Source organism: Coturnix japonica, chromosome 20, assembly GCF_001577835.2.
Source record: "Coturnix japonica isolate 7356 chromosome 20, Coturnix japonica 2.1, whole genome shotgun sequence".
NCBI classification, from domain to species: Eukaryota; Metazoa; Chordata; class Aves; order Galliformes; family Phasianidae; genus Coturnix; species Coturnix japonica.
Genome location: NC_029535.1, coordinates 2,148,416 through 2,162,699, shown reverse-complemented (window position 1 = coordinate 2,162,699; position 14,284 = coordinate 2,148,416). Strand labels below are relative to the sequence as shown.

The 14,284-nt window shown below is 47.9% G+C and overlaps 1 protein-coding gene across 1 annotated transcript in view; it reads left to right on the top strand.

Moving 5' to 3' along the window:
* TOX2 (TOX high mobility group box family member 2) overlaps window positions 1-14,284 on the top strand; it is a 101,609-nt gene that overhangs the window by 30,955 nt on the left and 56,370 nt on the right. Inside the window, exon 2 of the mRNA XM_015881385.1 lies at window positions 8,825-8,890. Within this exon, the coding sequence (XP_015736871.1) occupies window positions 8,825-8,890 (66 nt within the window). The remainder of the gene's footprint in view (window positions 1-8,824; window positions 8,891-14,284) is intronic.

Below are 14,284 nucleotides of genomic sequence, written 5' to 3'. Positions count from 1 at the left end.
GGGTGGCCCTGCTGGGACAGGATGGGACCAGCGGGACCCAGAGTGCCTCCAACCTCAACCAACCTGGGATTTGGCGAGGGGTGACCGTGCCCAGTGTCCCATCCCATCCCATGCCCCCACCCTTGTTCCAACCCACTGTGGTGGCTCCCAGCACTGGAACCAGCAGCGTTCCCAAAGGACCAGCTCACCCCATGCACCCTGGGCTGCAGGTTGGTCGTTGAGTCCAACCATGACCCACTTGAGAGCAGCTTTTGCCATCCCCAGCAAGTGTGCAGCTCAGAGGCTGCGGTGCCTTCTGAACAATTACAGCTCACAGCAGTCCAAATGAAAATGTTTGTTGAAAACAACATGTGCATAATTAAGGCTTAATGAGCCCTTGTCTGTTTGGAATCTGCAATTAGATTTATAATAGAAAATACTAGCAAATGCCAAATAGCTTTAAAAGAAGCCAAGATAAAAGATAATTTTGCTGCAAATCTATAGTAATACTGTAATTTAATGAGCTGGAAGTGGTGCAGAGAAAGACTGTAAAAGCTTTGGACAAGTTTGTATTGTGCGTGTTTATCTTATCCGCCCATTCTCCTATCTCTAAAGCTGTCAGTCTGCTTTTAACTGCTTGGAGAAAGGCAGGACTTTGCTCAAATTGGGAAGACTCCCTTTGTTTATTTTTTATTTAAGCCATTAATTAGTTGGGCAAAGCTGCTTTTTCTTTTTCTCATTAACGTGCTTTAAACTTTTTTGTTAGGGTTAATAATAGTAATAATAATAATAGTTGTAATAATAGTAATGATAACTCAAGTCAATTACTTCCAGCGAGGCAGGCGCAGAATAATAATGAGAGGTGCCTCTTTCTCATTAGTTGCCTTAATTTCCGTGAGCTTCCAACACAGGGGATTGTCAGTGCTCAGGTGCACGTAATAACAAGTGAACGTGGATTGCCTTCCTTGTTCTAATGAAAACGTTACACAGCAATACAACTCGTGGGGAAGATTAAGAGGCTGAATGGAGAGGTGTCCAACAAAAAGAGCTGAAATGAGAAATGCTTGAGAGAGGTGCTTTGGGTTTTCGTTAATAATGGGAGTTGGTGGGTCGTGTTGGAACTGCTCCTTGCACTGAGCTCCGTGTGGAATTGCTCTTCCTCGAGGTTGGGGTTTTAAGGCTTTGGGGGTGTTTTCCCCAATGATGTGCTTGGGGAACTTTGGTGGTTCTGTCCAAAGTTCAAGAGCCATGCACACGAGGCACTAAGGAACATGAGTTGATGGGCATAGTGGCAGTAAATGGATGATTGGATGAGATGGATGTAGAGGTCTTTACCAACCTTAATGACCCTGTGACTGTGACTGTGTGGCTTGCTGCCTCCATCTGCTTGATCCCACAGGGACACCACACAGGGACACACTTTGCTGGTGGGAATCCAGTTTTCTCCTTTGTTTCTCCCCCTGAAGAACCCAGCATGGCCGGTGGGTGACAGCGGGTCCCCTGGCCCCGCTCCAGGCGCTCTCTTCAACGCTCGAGTTGTGAGTTGAGCTGTACTTTGTCAGCCCCAAATATACTTTGTCAGCCTGTTTTTGCAAGTCATAAATCGCACGGCTGCAGGCGATTTGCATAGCGCCAGGCTCATGGCTGCAGGACGGAGATGACAACGGTGCCAAATATCTGCCTGCTGGAAACTCCTCTCCAAATGACTGCAGCAGAGGTTCTGTGATTGCTTTCCCCCCACAGTTTGGTCAACTTTGCATAATGCTCCCATTCTCTCTAAGGTCGCTTTGATAATTGATTCTTCATCACCCTCCGGGTCAGGAGTGCTGGGGGACAGGTACATGTAGGTGCTGAGCTGAGCCCTGCAGGTGGATGGCATGGGCTGAGCTTTGGGCTGGGTTGCAGGTTACATGTCAGGATGTGCATGTCAGACCTGCACCCCATGGATGCCTGCAAAGAAACATAGAATCATGGGATCATTTGAGTTGGAGAGGTCCTTTAAGGGCCATCTAGTCCAAATCCCCTGCACTGAACATGGACACCTACAGACAGATCAGGTTGCATCCATCCCCAGGCATGGCTGTGCATCAAAGCACCACTGTGTGTGGTGCAAAGTCCTCCTGTGAATAAGACAGAAAAACTTGCTGGCTTGTGACTGCTTTCTTCCCAACTGTTCCCTCCCCTCCTTGGCCATTTCAGGGCTGTTGTTTCCCTTCCAAAATCAGCACCTCCATAAGGACTCACACAGCGGAGCAGCACTGGCTGCTGCTGCAGAGGCAGACAGGTAGAAGCTCTATTTTTATCTCAGCCCAAGGTTTTGTCTTGCAAAAAAACAGTGTTTCTAGATGCCTTTGACACTCACAGCACTCCTTGCACAGAGCGTCCTCGGCTTCTTTCAGATCTTTGGACGTTTTGTGCCTCTCCCCGTTTCCTGTGAATTACACGTGTTAGCAGCGGGGCAGGCGGTGCAGTTAAGTCTCATTATCACTTACTGTATTTGTTTCAGACTGTCTACATAGCAGCCCAGTGCCAGGAAACGTGCTGCATTCACTCCCCTCCCTCGCTCCCTCCCTCCCCAGCAATGCACATGGCAGAGGCACTCACAGCTCTCAGGATTATTCAGCTGCTGAGGGAGCAGGAGCAGCTTAGCAAGGGCCCTGGGTTTATTTTGCAGATAAACACCTCCAGCACCTGTGTAAGCTGATAAACAATACAGGGTGTGCTTGTTGCTGGGTTTCAGAGAGGATGTGATGTAGGTGGTGGAGACGTGCAGCTCCATTGGTTGTACCTTGCAAAGAAATGGCCCTGAGTGCAGTCAGCAGTGGGATGGGGTGCTTTGGGGTGAAGGTAGGGCTGTGTCCCCATGGCAAAGTATTTCTTTCTTCCCAACTTTTGAGAGAAATTGGGAAGGGTTTGGTTGGGCTGTACAGCAGTTCTCTGCTCCAAGGAGGAGGGGATATGATGTGATGTACTTGGGGTATGGGGATGCTGGGGCACTGTGTGCCTCCCTCCAGCCTGCAACACACCAAGCAGCTACAGCTCATTTGGTCAGGGTCTGTCCTCATAGGATGGAATAAAAACCAACCCCATCCCCCTTGCACAGTGCAAGGGCAAGTGTGAGCACTTCTGAGCATGGATGGATCAGTAGGTGGATGGATGGATGGATGGATGGATGGATGGATGGATGGATGGATGGATGGATGGATGGAGAGCATTCTGCTTTGTGCTCTGCTGGCAGTGCTGCTTTTGCCTCTTGTCGGAGTCACACAAGAAAGGGTTAAGCAGAATTTTGATCTCGGCAATATTTTCATGCTTATACATTCTGTTTCTCATTTCCATGACAAAGATGGTAGGAAGAGCAGAATAAGGTACAGAATTTGCAGAGCAATTTTAAGACTGTAATGAGAACAGAAAATAGTAGGGGGAGAAGAATTGTAATTAGAATATGAAATGGGGGAAAAAAATTAATCTATTTCCATGTCAGTCTTTAGACTGAATTCTGCTGCTCCCTGTAGCTTTCAGTGGACGGATTTTTTTGTGTGCCTCTGTGAAGAACTTGAACTCTTTTGCAGGCTCTGAAAGGCCCGGGTAAATGAGTTTAAGTCCTCATTCCCCCCAAATAATGTAATAACAATAATTTGGTGAGCGGCACACGCAGAATACCAGCCGGTCCGTGAGATAAATGAATGCTGTCTGTTGAATACTGCTGCCTTGAGTATGCAGGAACAAAAGGGGACGCTGGGGAAGGTGCTGGGGTGGGGGCCTAGGAGAGGTCTCTCTGATGCCCACAGGGCACAGAAGCACCCAGAAATCCTCCCCTTGGCTTGAGAGCTTGCACTGAGCTTCCCCTCCCACTTGGCTAAGTGATGTTCTGGGTCCCTCCATGCCACAGCAGGAGGCTTTGGTGCTGGCCCTGTGGAAAGGGCTCCCTCAAGGTGTTGGTTCCACCAGCATTGCTTTGTTGAGTTCAGGTTGTGAGTACCGAGGAAGATCCATTCCCTGTTCTTGTCTGGGAATTGTGTGTGCATCTCCTTGTCCCTCTGCATCATCTCTTCCTCATCTGTGCATGCCACGCCATCTGTGTTGCTCACCCCTCTGTTCATAGCAGGTGGAAAATACGTGCTTTATCTTTTTATTCTCTGTTCTTTCCCTTATAACTCCTAAATCTTGAATGGTGTTTTTTGGCAGCTGCTGAGATCTGAGCAAAAGTTGGAAGTGAACTCTCTGGGATGAATGCACCATTTCTTCTCTGGACAATAACAGCTATTTTAAGGCCCATTGTTGTGCCTGTGTTGTCAGAATTGCTTTTCTCCAGTGCATTACTTTGCATTTATTGACATTAAATTTAATCTTCCATTTCCTCAATGCCACTTAGTGCTGTGAGACTCTTAACACAAAGCCATTCAAAGACGGCTTTTAGTTGTGGCCAGCCTGCATAATTTTTTCTCATTAATAAACTTGAATCCTTCTAGATCACTTCTATTATGAACTGGATGGATTATAATCCAGCTCTCTCGTCTATGACTGTCCTGCTAAAACCCACTGGATGTCCTTTTGCTGACTGTGAGCAGAAGAACCTTCCCTTTGGTCTCAGGATGAGTTGGGTTTGGCTTCTAAGAGCTTTTGGTTTCAGAGTGAAGGAGTCAGACCTACAAGTACAATCTCTGGACCGCTGTTTGTCATACCTTGGTCACCCCTTGGCATCACCAGCTGTGCTCCTGCTTCTGCTGTGTTTGGGAAAGAACTGCTACTGTAGATTTATCCTATTTGTATATTGTTTTATAAAAATAAGTACTTTTCCTAATAGTTTTAAGGCTTAAGCCTTCACCTGCATCCACGAGATGCATCCCTGTGATGATTTAGTATTATATAGCTGCTTCATGGGAACCAGTTGGCTCCCATCAGTGCCTGGTTGTGCAGCCCTTTTGCAGATGCACTTCCACTGCCACATCTGCATTGCTTTGCTGCCTTCTAATGACATTTGTCCAGAGGCAGATTGCAGTAATCACTGAGGCTGGTGGCTGCATGGAAGCTGGGAAACACGGAGCTTTCCTGCGGGAGTGGGGTTTGTAAATCTGTGTCTGAACCCATGACCCTCTCTGACAGCAGCAACGAAGGGGGCCATCCAAGCATTGCAGTGGACAAATAAATAATGCTAAGTAGATCACTATGGGCCAGAGGTTGTGTAAAGACCTTAATGGGGGAAACTGCAGTTAAAGAGATTAAGCTAACCTCAGCCCTGTACTCTCCGGGGAGGTGTGATACTAAATGACTCCTGTAGGAAATCACAGCGTGGCTCTGCAGGCGGCCTCACACTGGGGGCAGGGCTGCAGTGAGCTGTTCCCATCCCAGGGCTGTGTGCTGACAGCTCCATCCATTGCAGCACTGGGGGCTGCTGGGTGCTGTGCTGCTGCCCATAGGGCTGAGCCGAGGGGCAGGTGTCCCAGAGCATCACTGTGTGGATGCAGGGCTGGAAGTTGCTAAAGAATCTATGTTTCTATGATTTTCTCTGTTTGCTCTCTGTGACATGCTGAGGACATGGAGACCAGGTGCACCCCAACCATGACAGGTGTTGTCCCAGTGCACCCAGCACCCAGGAAATAAAAATGCCATGGCTGAGAGGGGACCTGATACTGCATCCTGCACGAGGAGCCAAATGGAGGGCAGTGCTTGTGTCTCTGAGCAGTAGGGTTGGCTGGGAGCATCCCATTCCTTCCTCAAGGCATTAAGTAGCTGCTCGGTGATGGTTGCTTTTGATCACTGCTGCATTGGCATTGATAGTGCACATAGCACGTTCCCCAGCCTTGGCAGGGCTGTATGTCCTTCTAGCAGGTCCCTCCCTGTGAACAAACATTTACCCATGTGTTTGCTCAGAGCCGATCCCTCAGTGCACTTGGCCTGGGGCTGCCCCAGCTTGCTGCACACGCCTCTTGTTTTTCTCACATCTTATTAACATGGGCCCTATGTGACCCTCTGGGCTTGTCTACAGCTCTGACAATGCCATGGGGCTGGGGGAAGCCCCCGGGTGCAGCGTGATGTTGGGTCACAGTGTGATGTTGGGTCGTGGTGTGATGTTGGATCACAGCGCATCATCCCCACCGCTCCCAGTCCCAGCTCTGACTGTGCGGGTTTCAGACTCCTGGGTTTCAAACACAGAGCACTCACAGCTCCCTCTGCTCATCTCCAGTCCATGCAGGAGAGCTGAGGATTAGCCACAGCTGCCAGTTTGCTCAATGGGCTGCTTCTGTTAACAGAAGAACAACAAAAATGAAGTAATTGCAAAAGAGCAAAGGCATGATTAAGACAGCAGTGCAAGAGCAGACTCCTTGTGAATCAGCAAGGACCTGGAAAAGGTAACTGCTGCTCCACACGTGCATCATTCAGCACAGGTGTGTTGAATCTGGGGTCTGAGTACAGAATGTCTGCACCCAGAGCATGGTGAATGGGGAGGAAATGCTTGGAACCAATGGGACATACTAAAATGTTGCAGAGCTATTGAAATGGGTCCAGAGGAGGCCACTAGGATGATCAGAGGCCTCAAGCAAATCTCCTATGAAGAAAGGTCGAGGGAACTGGGCTTGTTTAGCTTGGTGAAGAGAAGGCTCCGGGGAGACCTCATTTTGGCCTTCCAGTACTTGAAGGGAGCATCTAAACAGGAGGGGGAACGGCTGTTTATGAGGATGGACAGTGATAGGACAAGGGAGAATGGTCTTAAGCTGAGACAGGGGAGGTTTAGGTTGGATCTTAGGAAGAGGTTTTTCACACAGAGGGTGGTGACGCACTGGAACAGGCTGCCCAAGGAGGCTGTGGATGCCCCATCCCTGCAGGCATTCAAGGCCAGGCTGGATGTGGGAGAATTCCTAATAAATTAGTTTGCACCCTCATCGCCTGGGAGAGAGGAGATAAAAATCAGCACTGGGGAACTTCCAGAGTTCCAGTGGTATTTCGAGCCTTGATTTTCAGGCTCTCTGTTTAATCTGGCAATCAGAGGCACAGTAATTTTGAAGGAAGGATTCATTACAGTTATTATGAAGGCATAAAGGGCAGAAGGAAGTGTGGAATGGAGGTAGGAATAATAAAATGCCATAAAAAAAAAACAACTGACAAATAGAGTTGGATGGAGAAAGAAGAGCTGTCCCCTCTGCAGTGGAAGATGCTTTGTCCATTGCTTTCCCTGTTCCAAAGAGATGGACTCTCCACAGCCAGTTCTGCTGCCGTGCTGTCAGTGCTGAGCCTTTCCACCACCTCATGCCATCTCCATTGCAAACACAGCCTGCTCCGCTCGGGCTGGCAGTGGGTTTTTAGGCTGTGGAGCTGATTGAGTCTGCACACCAGGAAAGCCGTCAGCTCCAGCTGAGAGCGCGTTAGCAGCAGCGGCTGTGCTGGCAATCATTTTACACACAGAGGGAAATTCCATTCAGTGTGTCCTGCTTCTGGAATTGCTGCTGGTCCTGGAAAGCCCTTAGGGATGCTGGTGCTTGCTGCACCCTGCTGCTCCTTCCTCACTGAGAGGTCATAGGGAATCCTGCACACGTGTGGGGATCTCCCTCCGTCCCACTGCAGTTGCTGTTAGCTGGTGAATCGCTGTAATTTTTCTGCTCTTAATTGGTTTTCTGTGCTGTCCCAGAGGAGGGTTCAGCAATTAGAGGTGTCTGTGCACTCTGATGCCACGCAGGGCTTTGCTAACTCTGCAGGCTTTAATAGCTAATCCAGTGGCACTCGGAGAAATGGAAGTGTAATTAATAGCCTACGCAAAAACCTTCACCTGGCTTTATTTAGATTTCTCTTTTATTGGCCTTAATGTGGCCTGTTTCTGTTAAGGCATAACTGATTGTCAGCCTCACATTGGAGAGCAAAGGGACGTGTACAGGGTGAACAATCTGCAATTCATCATCCGGTTGTAAGGGCAAGAGGGCTGGCTCTTCCCCTTGTTAAGTGCACAGTGTCATTCACAGCTGTACCTCCATTCTTGTCTTGGGTGTGTTTTACAGCATATCCTATTTTATTGCCATAATTAATTTGTGAACTTCACCTCCAGAACTGCCCCAACTACACTTTGAGTCAATTCTAGATGGCATTTTTCCTTCATTTGGAGCCGGAGCAAGTGATCAGCTGTAGCTAATTAACAAGAAGAGCTTTGCAGCTCTCCATGGTGGCTTTGCATCTAATGGCTGGATCTAGCAGCTCAGAACCAGGTGAAGGCAGCAGGCAGACTTGCAGAAGCCATAGGAACACACTGTGCTCAGGGTGCCTCTGGATCCCCATCCACAGAGATGCAGTCCCAGCGGACAGGAGGGGACGAGAAGGGAAGGAAATATGTCTTCTTGCACATAGAGTTTGCAAACAACACCAGACTGCCCCATTCTGGGGTTTAGGGTAGAACCCCTTGTGCACATCCTGTGTCTGCTTGGGGATAAAGGAACACATAGGTGTCTGGAAGAGGACTGAAGGTGACCTGCTGTCTTGGAAATTTCCACTGATAGAAACTGTCTTTTTATAGTTCACTGATGGTGTAGTGGGAATTTTAGGCAGAACTTCATTTCAGCACTGTTTGCTGCTGGCTGAATCTGCGAATTTGCACAGCTTTGCACAGTTTTGGTTTATTAGTTTGAATTGGAGTGACTCATTCTTTCATTTTGCTGAAAGAATTACCATAACTATGCGATGCTACCACATCCCATTGCAATATCAGTGATGTTCATGAGCTCATACACGCTCAGAAGTACACAAGGACCAGCTCAGGATTTCATTCTGCAAATCTTGGCTCTGGAAAGAGCCAGGGAAGCACATAACCCTGGCACACAGATGGCATTTCTCTAACTCTAACTTTCTTTTGCCATTCTAGTTTGATGGGGAGAACATGTACATGGGAATGAACGACAATACCCAGGAGTTTCTGTCGGCAAATCAGGTAAGCGTTGTTGGCGTTGGGTGGGTTGTGTGCACAGGGTGGGGGAGGCTTTCTAGGAGACATAGGCCATGGCAAAGCTTGAGTGTTATGAGATCTCCAGGTCCTGGGACAGCAGAAGGAAGAGGTCAGCATCCTTCAGTGTATATGGAGGTGCAACTGGTGTTTCTAGAGGTGAGGTATCTGAGCACTGTGTGTAGTGTGGGTGCCTCTCTTTGCCCCCACGCAGAGCATTTACTGTAGCTGAATAGGTTGACAGTGAGCTGGTTGGGGGAGAAGAAAGGAATCAAAGGTTTCCTGTTCTGGAGCTATGAACCCTCGTGGGGAGGATCAGAATAGAACTGTTCACATCTCACAGGGGCCTTTGTGAACTCATAGAGCAGGAATAGCTCTACAGTGAACCCTGAATGTCTATACATCAATACATACTTATAGGCACATGCTGAGGTCTTGCTGGGAGGGGAGAACTTCAGCACGTGCTTACCTGTCCTTCCAACTGGGAGGTCAGAGGTGGTCCCACCTGTGTTCTTCTGTGATCCTTGGCATGAAGCATCTCACCTAAAGGGAAAACACAAGTTTGTCACTAATATTCTTATCAAATCCCTCATCCGGGGATTGAGTTGAGCCACTTGGTTGTATCACCACAGCCACGTGCAGTGCAAACTGTGATGAGTCCAGTGTGAACTCAGTGCATTGCAAGGCCATGAAGGACTTCCATCTATCCAATCTATCTTCTAATCTTCCATCTATCCCCAAATGCTGCTGAAGCTGCATGGGGTGAGATGTCAGTGTACTCCTGCTGCCAGGGTTGGGAGTTGCCACAGCATTGCTATAAATTAGGAGGCTGGTGAATATCTAACTTGGGTACCTATGATGAGAAAATGATCTGTATATTGAACAGGATGAAAACCTGTTGTTCATCCTATTAGAGTGTGAGATGACACGGGTGGAGGGTTGTGCTTGTGAAAGAAGTATTTCCAGGAGTGGGGAAGGAGCTGTAAACTTTGCACTTTGAGGTGGTTCAGCTGTTCAAACACAAAGTCAACCAACCAAGGCACTGCTGGTGATCAGCACCAGGAATTGTCACAGCTCGAGTAAAGGCAGAAGGGAACAGGGTGGCCCCAGGGTTGGAGTTTAGCTTCATCCCACCCTGCACTGCCCAGAGCATCTGGACAGGTGATGGCACCATCAGAAATGAGCAGCAGCTTGTTTACAAAGCAATTAATAAACTGATGGGTTACTCTACACTGTGCCTTTCCCTCCTCTGGACTATGCCCTGAATTCAGCTGTGGGTGATTGGTGACAGCATGTCTGGGATTGCTTTGTGCCCCAGGGGACAGGCTCTGTGGGGTGGGGAACATCGTGATGGGGAGCTCAGGGTCCTCTCATGCCCCTTCTGAGACTTCTCCCATCATCACTGTCAGTTCACACCCCCCACATATGCTCACATCACTGCCTGTTTACCACTGAGTTCTTTATGGCACTGGTCATGACTTTATTACTAATAATACAGTGCCTCTAATGAAATGAGGAATCCAGATGTTTTTTATTGTTTGCTCAACCTGTTGGAACCTGAACGAGTACGTTAAACAGCAGGAGAGCACTTTCACAGCCCCATTTGAGCGGCAGCTAAATCATCAGCCCCTGGATGCCCACATAAAACAGGTGGGATAGTGCCTGGTCCGCAGCACTCGTGGGGATAAAGACAAGTCCTGCACACTAATTACAGGAGCCAGCACATCATAATTGATGGATATGATGTTTTTCCCCCTGTTGTGGTCCTGAGCTGCTTGGCCATAATGAACACTGCAGATGGAGCTTCACCAGGGCTGTATGCTCACACTGCTCTGGGCTATAGGGACTTGCCTTTTGCTTCTGGGTCTGTAGTTTGCATTTTCTGGTGATTTTTCTTTCATTTTCTTTTCATAATTTATACAGAGAGTTAGGTGGGAAGCAGAATTCAGTTTACCACATCTCCTCCCACTTAAATGGCTCCTGTCCATCATGGTAATGCTTTACCTTTCTCATCCAGAGACATAAAAACTGCTTAAGCTCCGGAGCCATCCCTTCCCATCACACAGATAAGATTACTCTCATTTTACCACAGCAGAGCCTGCATCTAGGGCAGCTCTGGCGCTGAGCAGTCCCTGGAAAGCATCATGAAGCTGCAGCCTCCCAACATCACCTTCTCACGGCCACTTCCATGGTCTTCATCCTAAGCAGCCTCTCATAACAGGAGGGGAAGGCAGGATGGCTTCCCTCTCCTTCTTCTGCACTGCTAACTTGCTGCAACTTGTACAAACCAACTGCCATGAGCATTGTAAAGCCAGCTGATCTGCTTTCCTCCTAATCTTCTTTTATGTGATTGCTTGTGTGCTGTACTCCGTGTTTCTTGTTTTCATCCCCAAAGAGGTTTGTCTCAGCTGAGAGCTAAATGCAGAAATGCAGGAGCCTAAAACACAATGAGAGCACTGACAGATCCGTACCTGCACCAGCACAGGCTGCTTGGGGAAAATAATTCCTCTTGTTCCATCCAATAGCAGGGACATTTGACCCCAGAAATGAGTCGAATGTGAAATGTAACTCAACCCCCAGCAGGAGCCGGAGCATAAATGCAAGCTGACATCTGATCAAACAGTCGTGGCCATCTGACCCCTGAGATGAGTGAGGGATCTGATGTGTCTCCTGAATCAGCAGAGCATCATTCCTCACCCCTGCCCATTTTTCTTCTTTCCTTCCCCACCCCCAAGCAACAAGAAGGAAAAATCCCAAGAAATGCACAGAACCACAACCAGGCCACGTTAAAGAAACAAAAACACCTGCAAAGTCATTTGCAAAGGGAAGGCATTCATCGAGTCCTTTCTGATAGGGAAAGTAACCTCAAATAGGGCAAAATCCGCAATTGGGTGGGAGTGTGTTGGGTTTGGCTTTGAGATGTGGGGATCCCACAAATGCTGTCATGCTGATGTGTGTGTTTTCCACGTTTCTCCTCTTTCCACCACCTTTCTCTGGCTGCTCCTCCGGGCACTTTAGATCATAATCCCAGAAGCTTTTTGTGCACGACTTGTTCCAGCTGAGCAGCACTCTGGTTTCTATACCGACAAGTTAATTTGCGCTACTCCTTGTGCAAACACTGTTACACATCAGTGTCATTTATTCAAGCCAGAAGGAAGCTTTGCCATAAGCAGCTCCTTCCCTTTGTGGCTGAGAGCACAGCAAGGACCCTACTGCTGTGTCTGTGGGTGTTTAACATATTCTCATTAATTTTGACACTATATTTCCACGTGGCATAGAGTAAAGCTGGGGTTTCTCTTGCTGTATGCAAGTCGGCAGGAGCTCAACTGAATAACTGCACTGGGGGAAATGGAGTTGAGGGAGGTTAGGTTTGTCATACACACACACATATACATCTGTTTTCAGATGTGTCCCTTTACAAATGTTGGTGTGAGGTTGCACATGCCTGCCCATTCCTGCACGTATGGAATCCATCTGCACATGTATGTGTGCTTGGATGTGGATAAATCAACATTTATCTATCGTGTCTATTGCCCTTTATCTGTTTATCCCCGTACATCTTCAAGCTGGGGTCTGTATTAGCCATAATAGATACAGTGAGTCGCTGAACTGCTGGGTCAAATGGTCAGGGCTCCTTGATCAGCCGTCAGGATGCATTACAGCAGGGCCTCCGGTGGGGCTTGAATTACAACTTACATTTGACTCATTTCTGGGGTCAAAACGTCCCTCTTATTTGACCGAATGACAGAAATTGTATAATTTGTATATATCCCTGAGCCATATGTGCTCTGAGTGCCACTCTAATGTGTTTTATAAAGGCACAGCTGTCTTGGTGACTTATTTAAAATGGGATTTTGAAGTAGTGTTCTTGCCATTTAATGTCCTCATTCAGGGTTACACAAGGTTTATCAAATAATAAATAACGTTTAGAACATTAGTTTTAGCATAACAATGGGTTTGTTAGTTATGAGGAGCTAGATGTCACAATAAAGCTGTGTTTGGTAAATAAGCAATAATAGAGAAAGTAACTGATGGCATAATTAGAAATTAATGACAGCATGGGAAGCCTCTGATACCTTCCTGGCATGCTGCGAGTGCTGAGATGAGACAGAGCTCCTCCTGGCAGACTCTGCTATAAAACATGCCATCAAACCTTGTCACAATCCTGGCAGACACTCCACACTCCCACCTCCCAAACCTCCCACCCAGCTTGGCTGAATGGTGGAGAAACAGCAACAGTTGGTAAAATAAAACTAGTCTCCAGCAGATACCTGAGGGTGAGCATCAGTGGTCCATTGGTGGGCAGAGTGCAGCCTGAAGCACTCATCGCTCTGGGCAGCCGGGAGCCACCGCCTGGGAGGGCAATTAGGGGTTGTTAATGAAGACACTCAGTCCTTCCCTAATTCCTGCTGCTTTCTTTGGTGGTTGGGTTAATCTTAGTGGTCTTTTCCAATCTTAATGATTCCTTGCTTCCTCCCTGTCAGGAGGTGGAGGGCAGGACCAGTGTGGGCATTCCTCCCTTGTGTTTTGCCTCCATCACTGACTTTTGGTGAGGATGCTCCATTGCTGGCAGTGCAATTGCTAGGGGATAACGTGTGTTTGTGTTGTTCTGTCTCTCACCTCTCATGACATGTGAGTTTGGAGGAGTTTTCAGCTATTTATCCCCATTGCCTGAGGCTTATAGTTGCAGCAGGTTGTTCATGGTGACCACCATTGCTGCTCAGGCCTGGCTTTCCTCTAGAAGGAAGGCTGGAAGATGACCATACACATGGCTGGGCAGGACTCATAGGCAACTCTTCCCTTGACTCGTGCCACTAAAGACTACACGGCACGGTGGCAGGAGAAAGCTCAGAGCCCACTGTAATGTGGCTGTGATTTCCACTCAGGTCCCTGGATGAATTTATGGAGTCAATGATCCCTTCCAACCTGGGATATTCTATGGAGTGTGATACTCTAAGGAGTGTGATTGGTCTTTGCATCTGAAAAATAAACAAACCACAAGTTCATTTTAAACTGGAGGAGATAGGTCTCAGAGTCTTTGTAATCTGTTGATCTAGGCTGTGTATTGATCACATGAACGGATGATGGTCAGATGATGGTCAGGGTTAGAGAAAATCACTGACATTAGAAAAAGAATGTCAAAGGGGAAACTCAGGCCTCCAAGCATGGAGAGCTCTGATGCTCCTGAAGGTCTACTGGTATCACGCGCCTTGCCTTGCATGTGACTTTCTTGCCTATATATGCATGCATGTCTCTATATATGTACAAGTATATATATCTAAAGATCCCTGGTGAAGAGAAGTGAGCTTTGTGCTCACTAAGTTGAAAGGAAGGACTAAACTGTGCTGGCGGTGTGGTGGAAGTCGTAGTGTGCACTGCAGC